The sequence below is a fragment of the Euprymna scolopes genome, chromosome 11 (assembly GCF_053919585.1).
Source record: "Euprymna scolopes isolate OS-2025 chromosome 11, ASM5391958v1, whole genome shotgun sequence".
NCBI classification, from domain to species: Eukaryota; Metazoa; Mollusca; class Cephalopoda; order Sepiida; family Sepiolidae; genus Euprymna; species Euprymna scolopes.
Window position 1 is genome coordinate 119600072 of NC_136492.1, and position 20089 is coordinate 119620160.

Consider the following 20089-nt stretch of genomic DNA (forward strand, 5'->3'; position numbering starts at 1 on the left):
AGGGCTAAAAACATGCCTTTTTGGAGTTTTTTTTTCATATTACTCAAGAACTTGATAGGTATACCTATATAGTTGTTTTCCATGGTGCTGAATTCAAATATACATGTCTTAAGGCATGCAACTGCATTGTCTGTCCGTTTTCACTGGGATTCAGCATTTCTAGGAGCAAAAAAGGGGTCACAAATGCCCCAAAATTGTGGAAAAATTACAATTTTTACCCCATAACTTTTGCTCCATCCATTAGATTTTTCTGAAACTTGATCAAATCTGAAGGCAACGTTGGCTCTTCACACTTCTCACATTCGTCATTTCTTCACTATTTTTTTGTGGCGTCATCTCACATGCAGCACAAGAGGGGGACCACGCACGTGCGGCTTGTTATCCAAATCTTTAAAAAGTTTTGTTTTTTTTTGTTTCGTTTTTTGTGATGACACAAGTACCAATAAAAATCTTTCATACATCATTTAAGACAAAATTCTGTGATAAAACTTATGAAAGACATAAATATATCATTTCAAAAAGACACCATTCATAGAAATGTAAATAATAAAAATTCTTTTTTTCTCACGATAACTTTGACATATAGATGTTTGAGGTCGCCATCTTCAACACTAGTTTTAAAAGCAAAAAAAAAACTATAGAAATGTAAAAAAAAAAAAAAAATTATTTTTTATCGTTTCATGATAACACAAGAAGTTTTAAAACTAAAATTTTGAAATAAATCATTTCCATATGATTATGTATTTCATTTCATGTTCAGTGACTACCACTCTTATATTTAGGTAAAATAGTCCACTTCAAATTACTGAATTTTTGGACTTAACCGTAAAAATATTAACTTGTTTGGGAGTAATGGTGAAACCGATTTCACTCTAAAGAATTTGAATGGCTAAAATAGGATTAAATTTGCTGCCATGACTGAAAATAACTTTGAAGCTTTTAAACTAACAAATATAAAGTAGTTTCTAACTTGAAAGGCAAACAGCATTTTTCTTACATATTCCTGTGTATCATGAAACTGAACTTTTTTCCCCTCTTTAGAAATGGAATCTTAGGTCAATGTAACGGAAAATGAGGTGTTTAAATCATATGCAAACTGATTCACACTGTTTTATTATCTATATGTCATCCGCAAAAAACTGTTACACCATATGTCACTGCATTTCTGAGATTCAAAACGCAACTGGCAAATCGCTTGTGTGATCAGCAGGTTCCTCTACACTATTATGCTGACCCTGACAGAAATTATAACCCTTCTGTTTTTTTTGTTTTTTTTTTGTTTTATATTTCTGTTACTGAGAGAACTCTATTCTAATTATGAAACCTAATGCTTAACACTTAGTGGAAATTGTTATCTTCTCAGGTGGAGCTCAATTCACAAGAGAAAAGCAAATGTATGTGTAATCCAATCGTTTGCCGGGGAGAGTTACTTGGTGTGTCTGTGTCATGGAAACATTTCTGGAATAATTGTTTTTCTTTTATTTTTGTAAATTTTTTTTTTTTTTTTTTTCTTAGATTTAAATTTTTATTTTTCAGATTTCTTTAAGTTTGACGCTTCATAAAATGTGAACATTTCTTTATTCATGCACACGCCATCAAGCACAACATATCACCCAGATTTGACTTATACTTTGCTAGATATTTTCTATCTCAACAGGGGACTCACAGCCCTATCCATCCCCTGAGATTAATATGAAAAAAAGTTAAGGAAAAACGATAGTTTTGCTCTGAAAAAGATAGTTAAGATGTAAAAAGTCTAACATATTAAGTAAAAATATAATTTAAAAATTCCATCGTTTTATTTCAATTTCTATCATAAATGTTCATACATGATGCTGTATAAGATGTGAACATTTAAAAAAAAACATGGTGTTGTTGTAATTCTCAAAATATGTGGCCTATTAATTGAACTGTTTTTGTTTTCAGTTTATTTAAAATTTTAAAACTTTTTTTTTTTTTTTTTACATAGGCATCGCCACGGATTACAGAGTGTACAGTAGAAATTGGACAATATAGTAATCGTTAGTAAATGGGAATTAGGTAAATTTGTTAACAAGTGGAACGTCTAATCAAGAACTTGTTTACGTTGGGCTTGAAGACAACCATATTGTAGTCAGCTGGAAAGCAGAAAAACGGAAGACAATTCCATAGGCATGCAGTTCTAAGAAAGGCGCTTTGCTCATGGAATCTATGTTTAGGTTTAGGCACAGATAAAGAGTGGGGGAAATTAGTGATAGTATTTTCTGCTAGACGGATGTTTCTTGTGAAAGTTTGACGAGGTGGGGAGTGATCTTAGAATGGAGCTCAGCCAAGCACTTGCCATGAAAATAACGATAAAGCAAACTCGCAACATCTCTTCTGTGAGAAAGAGGTTGCAGGGAAGAGAAAAGGACATCTCCCACAAGGCTACGAAATCTATTTTGAACTCTATCAAGGCAGGATAAGTCCTTTCTAGAAGCTCCTGCCCAGATGTGGCAACAGTACTCCATCCTTGGACGTACCTGGCTCTTATATAGATAGAGAATTGCATCAGCAGTGAGATATCTACTGGATCTATAGAAGGATCCTACCATTTTTCCAGCGGCCTTAGCAACGGATAATGTATGTGTTCCATTTAAGATCAGGAGTAAAGGTCAAGCCCAGAAGCTTGTCAAAACATGTGGCCTCCCCAAGACGAGAGCCATTCATTTCAATTGATGCCAGATGGAGATCAGAGCATTGATGATGTAAAGATAAAAGGTTGGTTTTAGATGCATTAAAAGTAACAAGCCACTTCTTTCCCCATTGTACCACTTGCTCAAGATCAGACGAGAGAGAATCAGACAGAACTTGGTCGTTTACGGTCTTAGATGTGCTACCATAGATAGTAGTGTCATCAGCATAAATGTCTACAAATGATGTAAGGATGTGATTTGGAAGATCATTAATATAGATCAGGAAGAGAGTTGGGCCCAGGATGGACCCTTGAGGGACTCGAGCATTAATGCTAAGAGCTTCTGATTTCTGCCCATCAACCACTGCTCTTCTGAACCTATCAGAGAGAAATGATTTGATAATTGAGAAGACATTTCCAGCTATACTGTAGCTGGAGATCTTGTGAAGTAAACCTTTATGCCATACTTTATCAAAGGCCTTTGATATGTCAAGAGTAATTGCCCTAGAAAGGTAGCTTCCGTCGCGAGATTTGCTAATCCTATGAGATATAACTGTAAGCACATCTGCTGTAGATCTAGCAGAACGGAAAACATATTGCGTGTCACTAAGAAGGTTATTTTTGTTGAGATGGTTGATTACTTCTCTATATAATACAGATTCCAGCAACTTACTCATGACGCACAGGAGACTTATTGGCCTGTTCTGTGAGGGAGATGAGCGATCACCAGAATTCTTAAATACGAGGCATACTAATGAGATTTTCCAGGGTGACAGGAAACAATTCTCCTTAAGACAATGTTTAAACAGTTTCGTAAGGATGGGCCCAAGGTCTGGTTGAAGTCTTTTGAGTACTATAATTGGAATACCGTCAGGGCCGGTTGCTTTACTGGAATCAAGGTTTTTGATTAGCTGGACATCACGTACAGATATTTTTATATATTACATAGCATGTTTTCTGATACAGGAGGAAATATTGGAGGTTGACAGCCTTGGTCGCAAAGGTTAGAATTAGCTGCAAAGTTCTTGGCAAAGAGTTTGGCTTTGTCTGATGCTGACGAGATTACCTTGGGCCCATTTGGGATAGAGTACATGCTTCTGTTCAGGATTCTGTTTGCCAAAACTGGTGGGAACCAAGCCACTGCTCAGCTATTTTGGACTTGACGGACTGAGCATAAAACTCTCTTGCATTCTTTATTACTTTTTTACAGTGGTTGCTGGCAGTTCTGAAAGCGGCTTTAGTCTCAGTACATCTATTACGTTGGAAGCAATGGAAAAAGTGATTTCTATGTGCAATAGCAGCAGCACGTTCCGGAGAGACCCACAGCTGGCTGTTAGGTTTTTGCTGGAATTTTTTCGAGGGTATGAAACGGTCTATACCTACAATTAACCATTCTGTCAGGTCTGATACTATAGAGGACATATCCTTTTTAAGCATGGAATGCAGAGGTAGATCTGATATAAATGTGTGGAAGCTATCCAAGTCAACCATAGAGTATAGATATACTGTCAATAAATAAAACGTTTTTTTCCAATTTAAGTAATCTTATATGATTAAAATTGTATTTTCAGAACCATGATAAAAATGACTTTTTATATTAAGAGTATATTTTTGAATTACATATATTTTAAATTCTATTTTCTTTTTGCAGCTAAATAGTGATGGAATATTTGGAAAATATAGGCGTATTGCTGTAAAGGAAGAATTTTTTGATATAATAAATGAGATCCACACACAAAAAGGTTCTGGTGAACATTTGGGACCCAGGAAAACTTTCCGAGAGGTAGGACCCATTTTGGTTATATTTATGCATATCTCTTTTCATCATACTTTTTTTTATTTGTACCAATCTGTAAACAAAATTTTGCTTCTAATCGATGTGATATTTTCGTGTATGCATTACATATGTACGCTTTATCTTTTATGTCGATTAGAAATTTGTTCAATTTTGTTTACATGGTCTTTCATTTTGCTGAAATGTTGCTTCATTAATAATCTTTGTACTAGTAATACTATGAGACAAGCTCTTGTTTGTGCTTTTCACATATATGTAATTTTGATAAATGCATCTTAAATAATTTTATTATTTACAGATAGTTGCATATTTATTCAAATCAAAACAAAAATAAAGGAAAACCTAAAATTAATTTTTAAAAATAAATATAAACATGACTATATTTTTAACTATTCTTCCTTATGCACTTCAACCAGCAATATTCTCCTCCTTAGCAATGCAAGATGAATACAGGTAATATTTAATAGAAATTAATGTTCATTTGTTTGAAGTTGATAAACTTTTTTTTAAAAAATGTCTTTTATAATTTGAGAATATCAGGTTTTTATTTTGCAAACTTTAAATTATGATTTGAATTTTTTTGCTGATAATTTATACCTGGCATAACAATAAAGCCATTAAGAAATCAGCTGATAGGACATTGATCAGTGCTGTAGAAGTTTTGTTTTTATTATGAAAAGCCATATTTTTTTCTCATACTAGTATTGAATTTTATAATCTGGAAAAGTAACAGCACTCATGTTAAGATTTCTTGAAAATATTGCACATCAATATTTGTCAAAATGGGAGAAAAGTAATGAAAATAGTGGAAAAAAATTTTTCTTTTCTTTTTTTCCATTTAAACCTACTTTTTAAAAATTGACTTCTTTTCATGTCAAGTTACATTTGTAAAAATGTATGCATCATGAAGTTATTTTGAATTGTAATTGTGTGATTTTAAGATTAAGTTTGACTTGGCTGGATCCTTCTAATGGTTTCATCAAGTTCTGAACAAGGGCTTACTAAGCATGGTTATCCATTACCAACATTGAAACAAATGATGACCAATCTCATCACTATTGGCAAACACTATAGATACATTGACTAATAATGAGTTCTGCATCCTATTTCACTATTTTGAGCCACATTTAAAGTTACACACCATATCGCTTCAGATTGGGTTTGAAATAATTTTGTTTTACCACAATTCTCCAAAAAATATAGCCTATTAAAAAATACTGAAGTATATTGGTTTTATTTTGATATCTATCAAGTAAAACAGAAAATTTACAAATGGCAAGACTAAAAGAAATGCTCAATCTTAGAGTGGGGATGTAAGACCACGTGTGCTCCCTCTCAGCGATGATTGTTGACCCTAACATTATTTCCATGATTTTCTTCTTTATCTTCTTTTCTGGGTGTGTCAGCATCTCTTACATTGGTGGCTAAATAAAGCAAAACACAAAAAAGACACATTCTGCAAATATCACTTGCACTCTAGGTGTGTGTGTGGCATCATCGACCCTCTGCACGCTAACGTCCACATCTATGTTCTGTTGAGGCCATGTTTGTCAATTGATGTCAGCTTATCTTGATATCCTAAAGCTATGATCTGCTTTCAACTGTCAAACTTACAACTGTATTTAGCTCCAAGACTGAAAAATCATTGCAAACCCAAGACTGTCCGCAATGTTCACTAACTGTTGTGAACTGTTGCAAAACTCCTTGATGTTCCTAAAACTGCCCATAAACATATCGACCGCCATTGTTCAGTCCTTTTGTTAATGTTACTGTGACACCTTGATTAACAATCCTGTTACTGCTTCTTTTGTGTACATGGCGAAAAACTTCCTCATCATTGTTCTGCTGATGATAATTTTTTTTTTTTTTCTTTACATCCTAACACTTGGGGGGAGTGTGACGTTGATAATATCACAGGGATACAGTAACATTACGATTTATTCATGAACTTTTGTCTGAATTCAATAAATTTTCTAGGGAACTCCCTCAAATCAGTACCTCTTCTTTTTGGTTGATCTTTGGGACTGACTCCATTAAGACTCTATCAATATACAATATCATCTCTTGGCACTTATAATCCAATCTTTGCTGGTAGCATCTTAGTTTTATTTCTTGAACTAATCACACCTGGTGCATCTGGGATCATTGACCAGGTGAAAATGTTTGTTTTTTAAAAAATAATTATTAGATCAGGATTAAGGTTTCGAATGAAGCAGATTTCATTTTTTTCCATCATATTTTCCCTTTTGGCAATGGTTTCAACCATTTGTTTGATTAAAAATTTGATAATATGCGTAAACGCTTACTTAAGTGATCTTATGATTTTGACCAGGACTGTGTGTGTGTGTGTGTGTGTGTGTATATATATATATATATATATATATATATATATATATAGAGAGAGAGAGAGATAATAAATGACAAAAAGTTATATTCCAAAATTTATGATGTTGACCATCTTGTAATTCATTCCTTTAAATCAGTTGACTTACACAATTCGTGACGTAGCGCAAAATCAATCACTTAATCAATTATATATATATATATATATATATATATATATATATATATATATATATATTAATTGGTAGCATTACTTTTTAATTGTCTGTTTTTTTTATTTACATTATAAAATGCTTTTCACCACTATTTATTTAAAACAAACTTTTATCTGTTGTGGGGGGGCACACTATGAGTGCGAATGTTAACTATGGAAAGAGAAAGTCTTGTTTAAACTCTCTCAGATCAAATCTGGATTCATACATACTATTATAGTTCGTCTTCAACAAGTTGTGTACAAATATATATATATATATATATATATATATAGTGAAAATGTATGTGTGAGGATACTTCCCAACCTATATACTCAATTAATCTTTTATCTGCAGATTTGAGATTTGGTATAATATTCAGGAATGTGGAAAACTTTTTAATCCGTTTTCATCCGGAAAAATGACTGCTAAGGGGTCAAAACTGAAAATTTGGTACATGGGGGAGGGAGAGGGGGTCAAACACAACAGCTTCCTTATGTTAAGAATGAGTAGGTTGGAGAATCCTTTTTCGAAGATTGTGGGAAGCTAGCCTAATGGTAATTGTACTTGACTCTTGCTCTCTTTACGTTTTGATTTCAGCTCCAGTTTTTGTTATTTTACATACAAGTGAAGTGCACTGTTTAGAAAAAACCTAATACTTACATGCACATGTCTCAGTTTCTGTCCGTTTTTTTTTTTTTACTTCATGTTTTTTAAGGAATTTGACGTTGGATTTTATACCTATGGTATTTCTGTTTATAATAAGAAATCTGCATTAATTATAATATTCATGCATATTTTACAACCGGGTAATGCCGGGTGGCTTGCTAATGAGTCAAGAAGTATAGTGTTCCAATGCAGAAAATGATTAATATCCTGTTAAGCAATTAAATCCTCCGATAAAAATAATTGAATAAAAATGTTTTCACTTTTGGAGATATTATGATCTCCAAAGTTAAATCATTTTTATGCGATAGTGGTTTTATGTCTGGTATCTAGTAAGATGCTCCAATCCCAACTAGAACAAAATAAGAAATATGTTTTCTTATTTTGTTCTAGTTAGGGATGGCGCATCCTATGGGATGCAAGACATTCATTTGCTGTCTCGTACATTCCAACCAAGAAATCTTTTTTACGGATTCTAACCATCCCTCTAGCTGCAATTGTTTGTATCTCGTGCACTTGGTTCAGAGTATATTTGCCATGTAGTTGTTGAAATTCTTTTGCATGAGTCTATTTACTCCTATAATTACTGGAATTATGTAGATCTCAATGCGTGCGTGTATAAACTATGGTTTGCATGAGTCTTTTTATATATATAGTTTTGTTTTATCTTTAACAAATTGTTTTAAAATAGTTTTCAAAGTTAAAATTAATTGTTACTGTATTATCATTGTAAATTATTAAGCCAAACGGTGGCTAATTTTGTGAAAGTAATGTTTTTTAATCTCTGGTTGGATGTAAAAACTTTCGAAGCAAAATCAAAAAAAATTATAAAGTATTTATTGTATCTTTCATGGATTTGTTTATTTTTTTAAAAACCTAATCTTTGCTTTTCTTTTTGTAAACACTTCTTCAATTATGTTCTTTCATGATGACACTTTCTGTTCCAAAGCAAAAAAAAATTTTTTTTTGGTTGTTAAAAACATCTACTCATCTCCATTTACTGTTAGTTCGTTCAAAATTATTATTTAAAAAAAATGTTTTCCCATTGTAGTTTTGTGTGTGTGTGTGTGTGTGTGTGTGTTTTAATTAAAAAAAAACAAAAACTTGCCTTTTCATTTACATCTTTTATTTGAAACCACAACTCTAGAAAACTGCTTTCTCACTCTTTTGGGTATCAATTGGATCATGTTCCTATTGGTTATTTTATAATTAAACTTTCCAGTAATCCTTATCTTCTTGAAGATGTTCGTTCTTGTTGTGTCTCACATTCTACTTTCTGTTCATTTCTCCTTCCTCGCCTCCCTTTCCTCCTTCCTCGCCTCCCTTTCCTCCTTCCTCGCCTCCCTTTCCTCCTTCCTCATTTCTCTCACCGGATCCGCCCCTCTGTCTCTCCCCGGATCCGCCCCTCTGTCTGTCTCTCCCCGGATCCGCCCCTCTGTCTGTCTCTCTCCCCGGATCCGCCCCTCTGTCTGTCTCTCTCCCCTGGTCCGCCCCTCTGTCTGTGTCTCTCCCCTGGTCCGCCCCTCTGTCTGTGTCTCTCCCCTGGTCCGCCCCTCTGTCTGTGTCTCTCCCCTGGTCCGCCCCTCTGTCTGTGTCTCTCCCCTGGTCCGCCCCTCTGTCTGTGTCTCTCCCCGGGTCCGCCCCTCTGTCTGTGTCTCTCCCCCGGGTCCGCCCCTCTGTCTGTGTCTCTCCCCCGGGTCCGCCCCTCTGTCTGTGTCTCTCCCCGGGTCCGCCCCTCTGTCTGTGTCTCTCCCCGGGTCCGCCCCTCTGTCTGTGTCTCTCCCCGGATCCGCCCCTCTGTTTGTGTCTCTCCCCGGATCCGCCCCTCTGTCTGTGTCTCTCCCCGGATCCGCCCCTCTGTCTGTGTCTCTCCCCGGATCCGCCCCTCTGTCTGTGTCTCTCCCCGAATCCGCCCCTCTGTCTGTGTCTCTCCCCGGATCCGCCCTTTCCATCTTTTTTCTCTCTCTCTCTCTTTCTCCCCCCATTCGCCACTTCTATCACTCTCTCTCTCTGTCCACATTTGTTCCTTCTATCTCTCTTTCTTCCCATTCGCCACTTCTCTCTCTCTCTATCTCTCTGCCCCCATTCGCCCCTTCTATCTCTCTCTCTCTTCCCACGTTTTTCCCTTCTATATCCCTTACCCCATTCCCCTTCTAACTCTATTCCCCCCATTCCCTCCTTCACTCTCCCCCTTCTCCCTATTTTCCCCTTCTATCTCTCACTCTCCCTTATTCGCGTCTATCTCTATCTGTTCCTCTCTCCCCATTCGCCTCTTTTATCTTTCTCTCCCATTCGCTGTTTCTATCTCTTTCTCTCCCTCTCCATTTGCCCCTACTACCTCTTTATCTTTCCCTACTTGCCGCTTCTGTCTTTCTTTTCATTTGCTCCCTCTATCTCTCTCTCTCCCTAATTCGCCCCTTCTAATTTTCTGTCTCTCCATTTTAACCCTTCTATATCTCTCTGCCTCTTCTATATCTCTCTCTTCCCCTTCTGTCTCTCTTTTTCCCCCTTTCTATATCTTCTTCTCTGCCCTTGTACTCCATCTACCCCCTTCCACCTTCTTTTCATCATCTTATTTCTCTTCATTTCTATCTCTCTCTCTCTTTTTTCTCTTTCTTTTTATTCTCTCCTTTCCCCTCTCATTTTCCTCATTTATCTCTCACTCTCTATTGTGCTGATGCACTCTGCCAGATGCTCCTTGCAGGGGAGAAAAACATAGCTGCTGCTGTGACCACCACCACTCTCCCCTTGTACCAAGTACTTGAGCGCCACCAACCGATGGCTTAGAAATGGTTGGCTATCATGGCAACAGCATGCAATACAAGAAACGCGTTTTTGTCTACATTGTTCAACTGCTGCAGGTTTTTGTTGGCTTAAGTGGCAAGAGAGAAAGAGTGAGTCACAGTTATTGCTTGCCTTTCTTCTCTTTGGTATTGAATACACGAGCTGTCGTATTCACTCTAGTCCAAGTGAATGTGTTATGGACAGCTTTTGTGCACATTTAAATGCTTCTATGATTTGCTTGGCTTTTTATAAAAGAAAAAAAATTTTATTGCTTATTTCTCGTTAATATCACTGCAAAAATATCCTCTCCCGTGTGCATTATAAATTAACATTATGCGTGTGTCTCTTTAATGCTTCCATTTTGCCCAAAGCTGCTAAGGCTTAAGTTGCACACATATTTTATAAATGCGTAACTTGGGATGGAATCTGAAATTGTACTTTATACTTACGGTGCATATAGGGTCAGGATGCGATCGAAATATCACTTGATGCCTTATATAAAGGTAATATATAACAAAAGTAGACTTCAGATAATTTAGGTCAAAACATCGGTTCTCCACAGTTAAGCGATGTTAAACCCTTTCAGTCATTAAATAAATGACATTTTTTTAATACTAACTTCTATAAACAAACGTTCTACTCTCAAAATAAAATGGATAGCAATGATGGGAGTATAATCGTTGACAGATTGTCAGGTTGTGATTTAAACCATCAAATCCGTTTAATAATATGAAACCTGAACAATTCAATATTTCAATATGCTTATTTAGAAATAATGACTGATAAGATGTCCATTCAATGTGAATTTATTGCTTATAAATGATGTTTTTAAAGTCTAGATGTGACTGCACCAACTAATATTCCATTTCAAACTTAAGCATAATCAACCAGTAAAAATGCCATTTCAAACTTGAGCTTGAATAACGAAACTGCTATTTCAATGTAAGCATAATGAACTAACAAATATATATTCTATTCCTATGCCTGTCCAACCAATGAAAATTCTACTTAAATATTAATATAAATTTTACTACAGAAGTAACATCGGTATAATGAGAAATTTGAAAAACATGATGTAATGATGCAGGAGTTTGTTGGGGAAGCAAAAAAAAAAACAAAACAAAAAAAAAAACAAAGGAGGAATTGGACCTAGTACTTCATTCTCATTTGTACTTTTCTCAATAACCACATCCTGGATTTTTAAACATTTTGTACAAACATTAGTCATAGTTAAAGTAAATTTTTGACAGAATTTTTCAGGATAACTGTTTGTCTCTTTAGAGGCCATTATAGGGGTAAAATTGACCCAAAATCATCCATTTGTTTGTCTCAATAACCACTCCTTGAATTATTTTTTGGAAATTTTGTACAAACATTAGTGATGATGAAAGTAAATTTTACACTTGTGAACGGAGACCTCACATCCTCAGCTTATTTTCAAATAAATTAATTACTTTTTTAATTAAAATATTTTTTTTTAATCCAAACTTTTAGCTTTATAAGCCTTTTTTAAGTTGATCTAGCCATTTTTATTTTTTTTTTTTTTTACAATGTACAGATCTTAAAAGGAAAAAAATTCTGTATGGAACTGAAAATTTGAATTACTAAAAAAAAATAATTAGTCATTTATTTGGAAAAAAAAAAAATCTTTCATATTATCTGGTTTCTTAACAGATTTTAAAATTCCATTTAAAATTTGAACATGATCAACCAATGAAAATATTATTTCAAACTTAAGCATAGCAAACCAATGAAAATATCATTTCACACGTAAGTGTGACAGTGACGAAAATTCCATTTTAAATTTAAGCTTATAAGCCCAACCAAAATACCACTTGCTACTTGGATGAAGCCTTCTCTAAAGATGGGTGGATGTATCTAACATAACATGCGTCCATTTAATCCTTTGTGCTGCGCTACATAATAATGATAGCATTGTGCAATGATTATAAAGCTAACATAAAGGAAATGTAAACTTCAGTGGAATGTCTCTATTCAAATGATTCCTTATTTGAACGAAACAATACTCAAACATGCATGTTAAAAAAAATCGATCCTATAGTTGAACATTGCTTCAATAACTGATCCAAACAAAACTGAGTGTAATGTATGAGATGGAAATCTTTTCTATTTGTTTCCACCTCACTGCTGGTAAACATGTTTCTTTCATGTATTTTAAGCAGATTAATTTAAAACAAAAACGTTAATTTATTTTATTTTTATTTTGTAAACTCATTTTTCACTTTTTCTTTTTCGTACTAAAAAAATGACCTAGCTTTTCGTACTAAAAAACAACACAGCTATTCGTACTAAAAAACAACACAGCTTTTCGTACTAAAAAACAACACAGCTTTTCGTACTAAAAAACAGCACAGCTTTTCGTACTAAAAAACAGCACAGCTTTTCGTACTAAAAAACAACACAGCTTTTCGTACTAAAAAACAACACAGCTTTTCGTACTAAAAAACAACACAGCTTTTCGTACTAAAAAACAACACAGCTTTTCGTACTAAAAAACAACACAGCTTTTCGTACTAAAAAACAACACAGCTTTTCGTACTAAAAAACAACACAGCTTTTCGTACTAAAAAACAACACAGCTTTTCGTACTAAAAAACAACAGCTTTTCGTACTAAAAAACAACACAGCTTTTCGTACTAAAAAACAACACAGCTTTTCGTACTAAAAAACAACACAGCTTTTCGTACTAAAAAACAACACAGCTTTTCGTACTAAAAAACAACACAGCTTTTCGTACTAAAAAACACGACACAGCTTTTCGTACTAAAAAAAACGGCACAGCTTTTCGTTCTAAAAAAAACGGCACAGCTTTTCGTTCTAAAAAAAACGGCACAGCTTTTCGTTCTAAAAAAATGGCACAGCTTTTCGTACTAAAAAATGGCACAGCTTTTCGTACTAGAAATGGCACAGCTTTTCGTACTAGAAATGGCACAGCTTTTCGTACTAGAAATGGCACAGCTTTTCGTACTAGAAATGGCACAGCTTTTCGTACTAGAAATGGCACAGCTTTTCGTACTAGAAATGGCACAGCTTTTCGTACTAGAAATGGCACAGCTTTTCGTACTGGAAAATGGCACCACTTTTCATACTAGGAAAATGGCACAGCTTTTATTTTAAAAAAAGGCGCAGGTTTTCATAAGAAATTTCATTCTAAAAAAAAAAACAGATTTTCATACTAAAAAGAAAGATATCTTGACAAAAATGTTTAATTTTTCTTGTAATGTTTTTTGAATATCCTTTAAAGAAATCCTAATAGTGACTGTAATGGACGAAGGTAGAAATAGAGGTTGAGATTATATAAAAATCGATTTTTTTTTTTTTTTAATTTTTTTTTTTTTTTTTTTTTTTGTAATATTAATAAATCATTATTTACCAAGGCCAAAGGCTTAATGAGATCGTCAATTGGATTATGGCAATATTATGATAGTTAAAAACAATGAATAGGATGGACTAAATTTTATTACTTATAAAGATTGTTTAGGAGTATTTGTTGACATTGTGTTACATGAAGGGCTGTCCCTTATCATGTAAATAAGACATACTAGATAAGTGAAAATGATATTAGGATAAGGTTAGAATGGAACCCTTAATGGAAAAATGGAATGTTAGAAATTAAGTCCATTGTTAATTCTATTAGAAATAGTTGAATATTTTTTATATCAGAAAAAGAGTTGATTGTCCATTCTTTAGAAATCTAGATATTAAAAATGTCAGTTAAATGAATGCACAATGCAAGTGAAATTGTTTAAAAATAGGTTAGAAAGAATTGAGGATTCTTTTGTTTGCCAAAAGTGTGTTTGGACAAACATGTAAAGCTACGTGAAAATTAGTCATGTTTGAAAAACACACTTCTGACGTCATAAACAAATGAGATTTCTCAATATAGGATCTGAGGGTTCGGAGTTAGGTCAGTCGTCAGTCAGTTGATGTAGAGAGTTGAAGAGAGAGAATCAGTTGGAGTGGGAGCCCCTTAGAGGCGAAGGGTAGAAGATTAGACCATGTAGATCAAAGTTTGAATTCCTGACGTCATCAACGGGCCGATCAGATGAAGCTTTTTTTTTATATATCACCATTTATGTTTATAACTGTTCATCTCGTCATCCATTACAACAAAAAAAGTAAATGTGTTTTATCATCATCTATAACAAACTTTGCACAACCCTTCCACGTATTATGTGTCCTTCCCATCATCATCATAAGTGAAGTATCTCCTCCTCTCTATATGTTTATAAGAACTGTTGTTGCATTAGGGCAAGTCGATTTGCAACTTTTTTCAGAAAATCAACATGGCACTGGTGATGATAGTTGGGATTTGATGTGATAAGAACATATACCAAAAATTAGATTCCCATCTTGAACAGAAAATTGAGCATTTAATTTTAAATATCTTGTAGAAAAATACTGAAAAATCCTTCATTTTCATAGCATTTTTCACGACACTGACTTTGAAATTTCACTATTTTTATAAAATATTCAATTAAAATTGATATATTTATATGAAATACATTGAAAGAAAAATACATGAATTATAATTTTAATTATGAATCACAACTAGCACAATATCTAAACTTTTACTGCATTAATTAAACAAAAATTGTAAAAAAAGCTAATTAGCAACTAAGTTTTTTAAATTTCACAATTCAAAAAGATATGTGGAGATGTATTACACAATATAACAACTTGATACAAATTACAGAACCATGTATTTTAATTTTTTATTAGAGGCAATAATATAAACTTATAATAGAACTAAATTGTTCTATATAATTTCCTTTTGAGGAAAATGAAAGTCTAATTTGTTGGCACGATTACTTTGTAATAATGTGTCTGTCTTGCTTCTTGCCCATATACAACTTTTTGAGAAAAAAAATCAATCAAATTTGACCAGTGTGTGGCTGAAAAATTGATAGCAGTAATCTTTTTCATTTTTTTTTTTTTAGTTGTTCACTATTTCTGGAAAACACAACACGCACAAAAAAAAGAAAAACAATTATTTGAAAACACTTATTTTTTTATATTTTTGCGATGTAAAACTAACTATTGTTTGGGTAAATTAAGAAAACTAATAAAATTTAATGGATAAATATTTACCTAATGGACAAAATCGTTTGAATGCCCTCTTCTTTCACATCCAATTCATCTGAGTTCATCATCGATATTATATTTTCTGGAAGTAGAGCAAAACCACTATATTTTGAACTGTTTAAAACAGTAATTTGGATTTCAGTTAACTGTTTTGTTCTCTGAATCATATTAAAATATACTGTTGTTGGTTAAAAAAAAATATTGTTGATTTTGATCTTAAACCAACTAACTGCATACACTTGGATGATAAATTTGACCAAAATGTTTAATTTATCATAGTGTTTGAGGATAGACACCTCTGGTCCATAAACACGTTAACCTTGTGGTTTATGTTAGCCATATTCCTTGATTCAAGGGCCCAATTTTCTAAGTTAAGTTCTCCACAAAAAATGCCAACAGCATATTACAAAAGTAGCCTCTGGTCTTCACACTTAAATTATTTGTTTCTTCTGCTGTCAGATAATGATGATCGGGAGGGACACTAATTTTTTAGAATTCTACTTGAGGCAAATCTTGATAATTATTGATACAAAGTTTCCCCAAAGGACCAGTAAATGTTGTAAGGCTTTTTGTTGTTCCATCAATTAATTACAAAATTGCTGTGAATGGCAGTTCTTCTAGTGGAACCTTAAAATTGAAACATTTTCAGGTTTAATAATAGAGCTAGATTACATAATAAATACCATATATATTATTTTATTTTCCACAAAAAAGCAACATAATTGCAGGTGAATCTATAGAATTAATTTTACCTCCTTGTTATGAGGACAAGTACAGACTATGTGCTTTGTTTGACAATTTTCAGTCCTGCATTTTACTACAAAGTCATCACATCAAGACAGAAATTTTATAGCTACAAGAAGATATATCAAACAGTCTGTCTAGCTGTTCCTTCATTCTTTTCACTTTGACAGGAAATCTCTTGCAGCAATCAATCTATTTGTCCCTCTTATAGAAAAATATATTGACCTTCTGTCCTATATGTTACCTTAACAAGGGCAATTGTAGATTGACTGCTTGCCAAATACTAATTATTTCCTTGGCAATTAACTTAGAAATCTCGCTATTTTTTAAGTCGAGGAAATAACTAAACTGGACGTCTTGTCGTGAAATTGGGGGTGCTGTTTCATCCAAATAACAAGGTGGACCAGCAAATTTTGTGAACCATGGGTTAAAACTGAACGTTGTGCCTTTACTGACATTCTAATCTGAAAAGTAAAATAAATGGATTATAACTGAAGGAAACTGTTTTATTAAATGCTAGCTTTTTTTCTCGTCCAATACCGGCTTCCATCTTATCTCGAAATTACTTATAACGTCACCAACTTACTTTCGGAAGAACCCCCCCCCCCATCTGCCTTTTCTTTTACATCGTAAGCTTCTTAAAACATGACTAGCTTAAGTTTCAGAATAAAATCACGCTTTCTTTTAACGGTTAATTTAAAAAAAAAAATGTTTTGAATGCTGCTAACTCAATTTTCTTTCACTACAGTTTGCAATTTGGAGACGGAATTGTTTTTGTTGAGATAAGTGATTTCAATTTGAATCATGCTTTTTATTTTAGATTTAAAATATGAATAACTCCATTTTATTTCAGTATTTAAATTTGTGTATTTCTGTTTTATTAAATGCTAGCTTTTTTTTTTTTTTTTTTTCCTCGTACATAAATGTTTATTTATCTACCGAGTTGATTGCAAAAATAGATTACGAATTGTACTCATTTTTAGTTCGTGTGAGGGGAATCTATCACCATACTTTCCCTTAAACACGTCTGTTGGACTTTTATTAAGTATAATACTTAATAGTTTTCCTTTTTTTTTTTTCTTTTTTTTTTTTTTAATGGAGAGTAGAAAACGCGTTGTGGATGCGTTATCGGCAGCTCCTGTTACTCTCGCTTCTTCTTATTTGTCCCTCATTCCTCATTTTTTAATGAGTGATTTTTCTGACAAAGGGAGAAGAAAAAGCTGTTTTCTAGGTTGGCAGTATTTTGTGCGAACAGTTGGCTGAGATGGCGGAAATTTTCTGTTTCTATGTCTATCATTGTAGCCATGTCACTAGTAAGGGTGCTGGAGGTAAACGTTTTGTCTGGGCTGACGTTATCCGCCTGATAGTCAGGGACCCGAACCTTGGATTAACCACTAAGGAGGCTGTCCTATCAGCAGGTGCAAAGTACTGGGGCTGCTGTATTGCCATTTGGTGAATGGATTCTGGACCATGCAGTAGCTTCTGGTGGGGCCTCTCGATGCCATACTAGTGGGTAATTGTTATGGCTTTATCTTATCATTAGCTACAAATACAAAAAAAAATTCTTCGTTTCTTTTTCTCTCTTAATTTCCCCTCTCTGTCCTGCGCTAAGTAAATCTGACGACCTAGTCCACAAATTTCAAAATTTCATCATGACAAGTTTCAAGAAAAAATACACGATTAAACCCGGTTCTACAACTTCCAACGTAGACCCATACTACCATGTCTCCTTCTCCAACATCAGGGGTCTACGTTCTAACCTTCCAGAGGTTGAAACCCAATTACAGGAGACTAAACCAGACCTTTTATTTTTAAGTGAAACTGGCATTGGACAGGCTATTTCCCTAGAAGAGTTTGCAATTAAAGGATACTCTAACTTAACCTCTAAATCTGTCCCCCAAGATCGCCATGGGCATGGAATATGTGCCTATATTAAAGATAGCTTTCCATGTGGTAGGGACATCTCCAGGGAAGATCCTAACTTACCCTATATGTGCTTCCGGGTTGCTTTAGCTCACAGTACGGCATTTTTATTTACTCTCTATCGCCCCCACAACAGCGGAGTTACTATATTTAAAAGCATATCTGAGAAAATTGACCAAGTCCTATCTGCTTATCCTTCAGCTAACATTCACGTATGTGGAGACTTCAATGTTCACAACGTCGAATGGTTGACCCACTCAAACAAGACCGATGATGAGGGGAGGTTCTGTCATGATTTCTCCATTGCCTATGACCTCACTCAGATTGTTCAGGAACCCACCCATGTGCCCGACAATGACGGCCAGTATGCAAGCCTACTAGACCTTTTTCTCACAACTTGCCCTGAACTATGTTCAGTTTCTGTTCTGTCGCCTCTTGGATCTTCCGACCACTCTGTTGTATCAATTAAGATAAAAATGAAATGTAATAAGTTCCCAGACGTACCTCTCCATCGTACAGTATATCGATACACTAAGGCTGACTGGGATAGCTTCCGTACATTTATAACTGATCTACCTCTGCATTCCATATTTAAAAAGGATGTGTCCTCTATAGTATTAGACCTGACGGAATGGTTAATTGTAGGTATTGATCGTTTCATACCCTTGAAAAAGTTTCAGCAAAAACCTAACAGCCAGCCATGGTTCTCTCCAGAATGTGCTGCTGCCATTGCGCACAGAAATCACTTTTTCCACTGTTTCCAACGTAATAGATGTATGGAAACTAAAGCCGCTTTCAGGACTGCCAGCAACCATTGTAAGAAAGTAATAAAGAGCGCAAGATGGTTGTATGCTCAATCTGTTAAGTCCAAAGTAGCTGAGCAGCGGCTTGGTTCCCACCAGTTTTGGCAAATAGCAAACAGAATTCTGAACAGAAATGTGCGCTCCATTCCAACTATCATCAATGGACCTGAGGTAATCTCGTCAGCATCAGACAAAGCCAAACTCTTTGTCAAGAACTTTGCAGCTAATTCTACCTTTTGCGATCAAGGCCGCCAACCCCCAATATTTCCTCCTGTATCTGAAAACACACTATGTGATATACGTATATCTGTACGTGATGTTGCGAAGCTAATCAAAAACCTTGATTCCAGTAAAGCAACTGGCCCGGACGGTATTCCAATTATTGTACTCAAAAAACTTCAACCTGAACTAGCGCCCATACTTACAAAACTATTTAAACGTTGTCTTAAGGAGAATAGTTTCCCATCTCCCTGGAAAATTTCATCTGTATGCCCTGTATTTAAGAATTCAGGTGATCGCTCATCCCCCTCTCAGTACAGGCCAATAAGTCTCCTGTGCGTCATGAGTAAGTTGCTGGAATCTGTGTTAAATACAGAAGTAATCAACCATCTCAACAAAAATAACCTTCTTAGTGACACTCAATATGGTTTCCGTTCTGCTAGATCTACAGCAGATGTGCTTACAGTTATATCTCATAGGATTAGCAAATCTCTCGACGGAGGCAACCTTTCTAGGGCAATTGCTCTTGACATATCTAAGGCCTTTGATAGGGTATGGCATAAAGGTTTACTTCATAAGATCTCTAGCTATGGTATAGCTGGAAATGTCTTCTCAATTATTAAATCATTTCTTTCTGATAGGTTCATAAGAGTAGTAGTTGAGGGGCAAAAATCAGAAGCCCACAGTATTAATGCCGGTGTCCATCCTGGGCCCAACTCTTTTCCTGATCTACATTAATGATCTTCCAAATCACATCCTTAAATCATTTGTAGACATTTATGCTGACGACACTACCATTTATGGTAGCACATCTAAGACAGTAAACGACCAAGTTCTCTCCAATTCTCTCTCCTCTGATCTT

General features: G+C 34.7%; 1 protein-coding gene across 1 annotated transcript in view; it reads left to right on the forward strand.

Annotated features, from left to right (window-relative positions):
- The window catches only part of LOC145288086 (uncharacterized), an 81146-nt gene that overhangs the window by 23728 nt on the left and 37329 nt on the right, over positions 1-20089 (forward strand). Inside the window, exon 2 of the mRNA XM_080136140.1 lies at positions 4305-4436. Coding sequence (XP_079992266.1) covers positions 4305-4436 — 132 coding nt within the window. The remainder of the gene's footprint in view (positions 1-4304; positions 4437-20089) is intronic.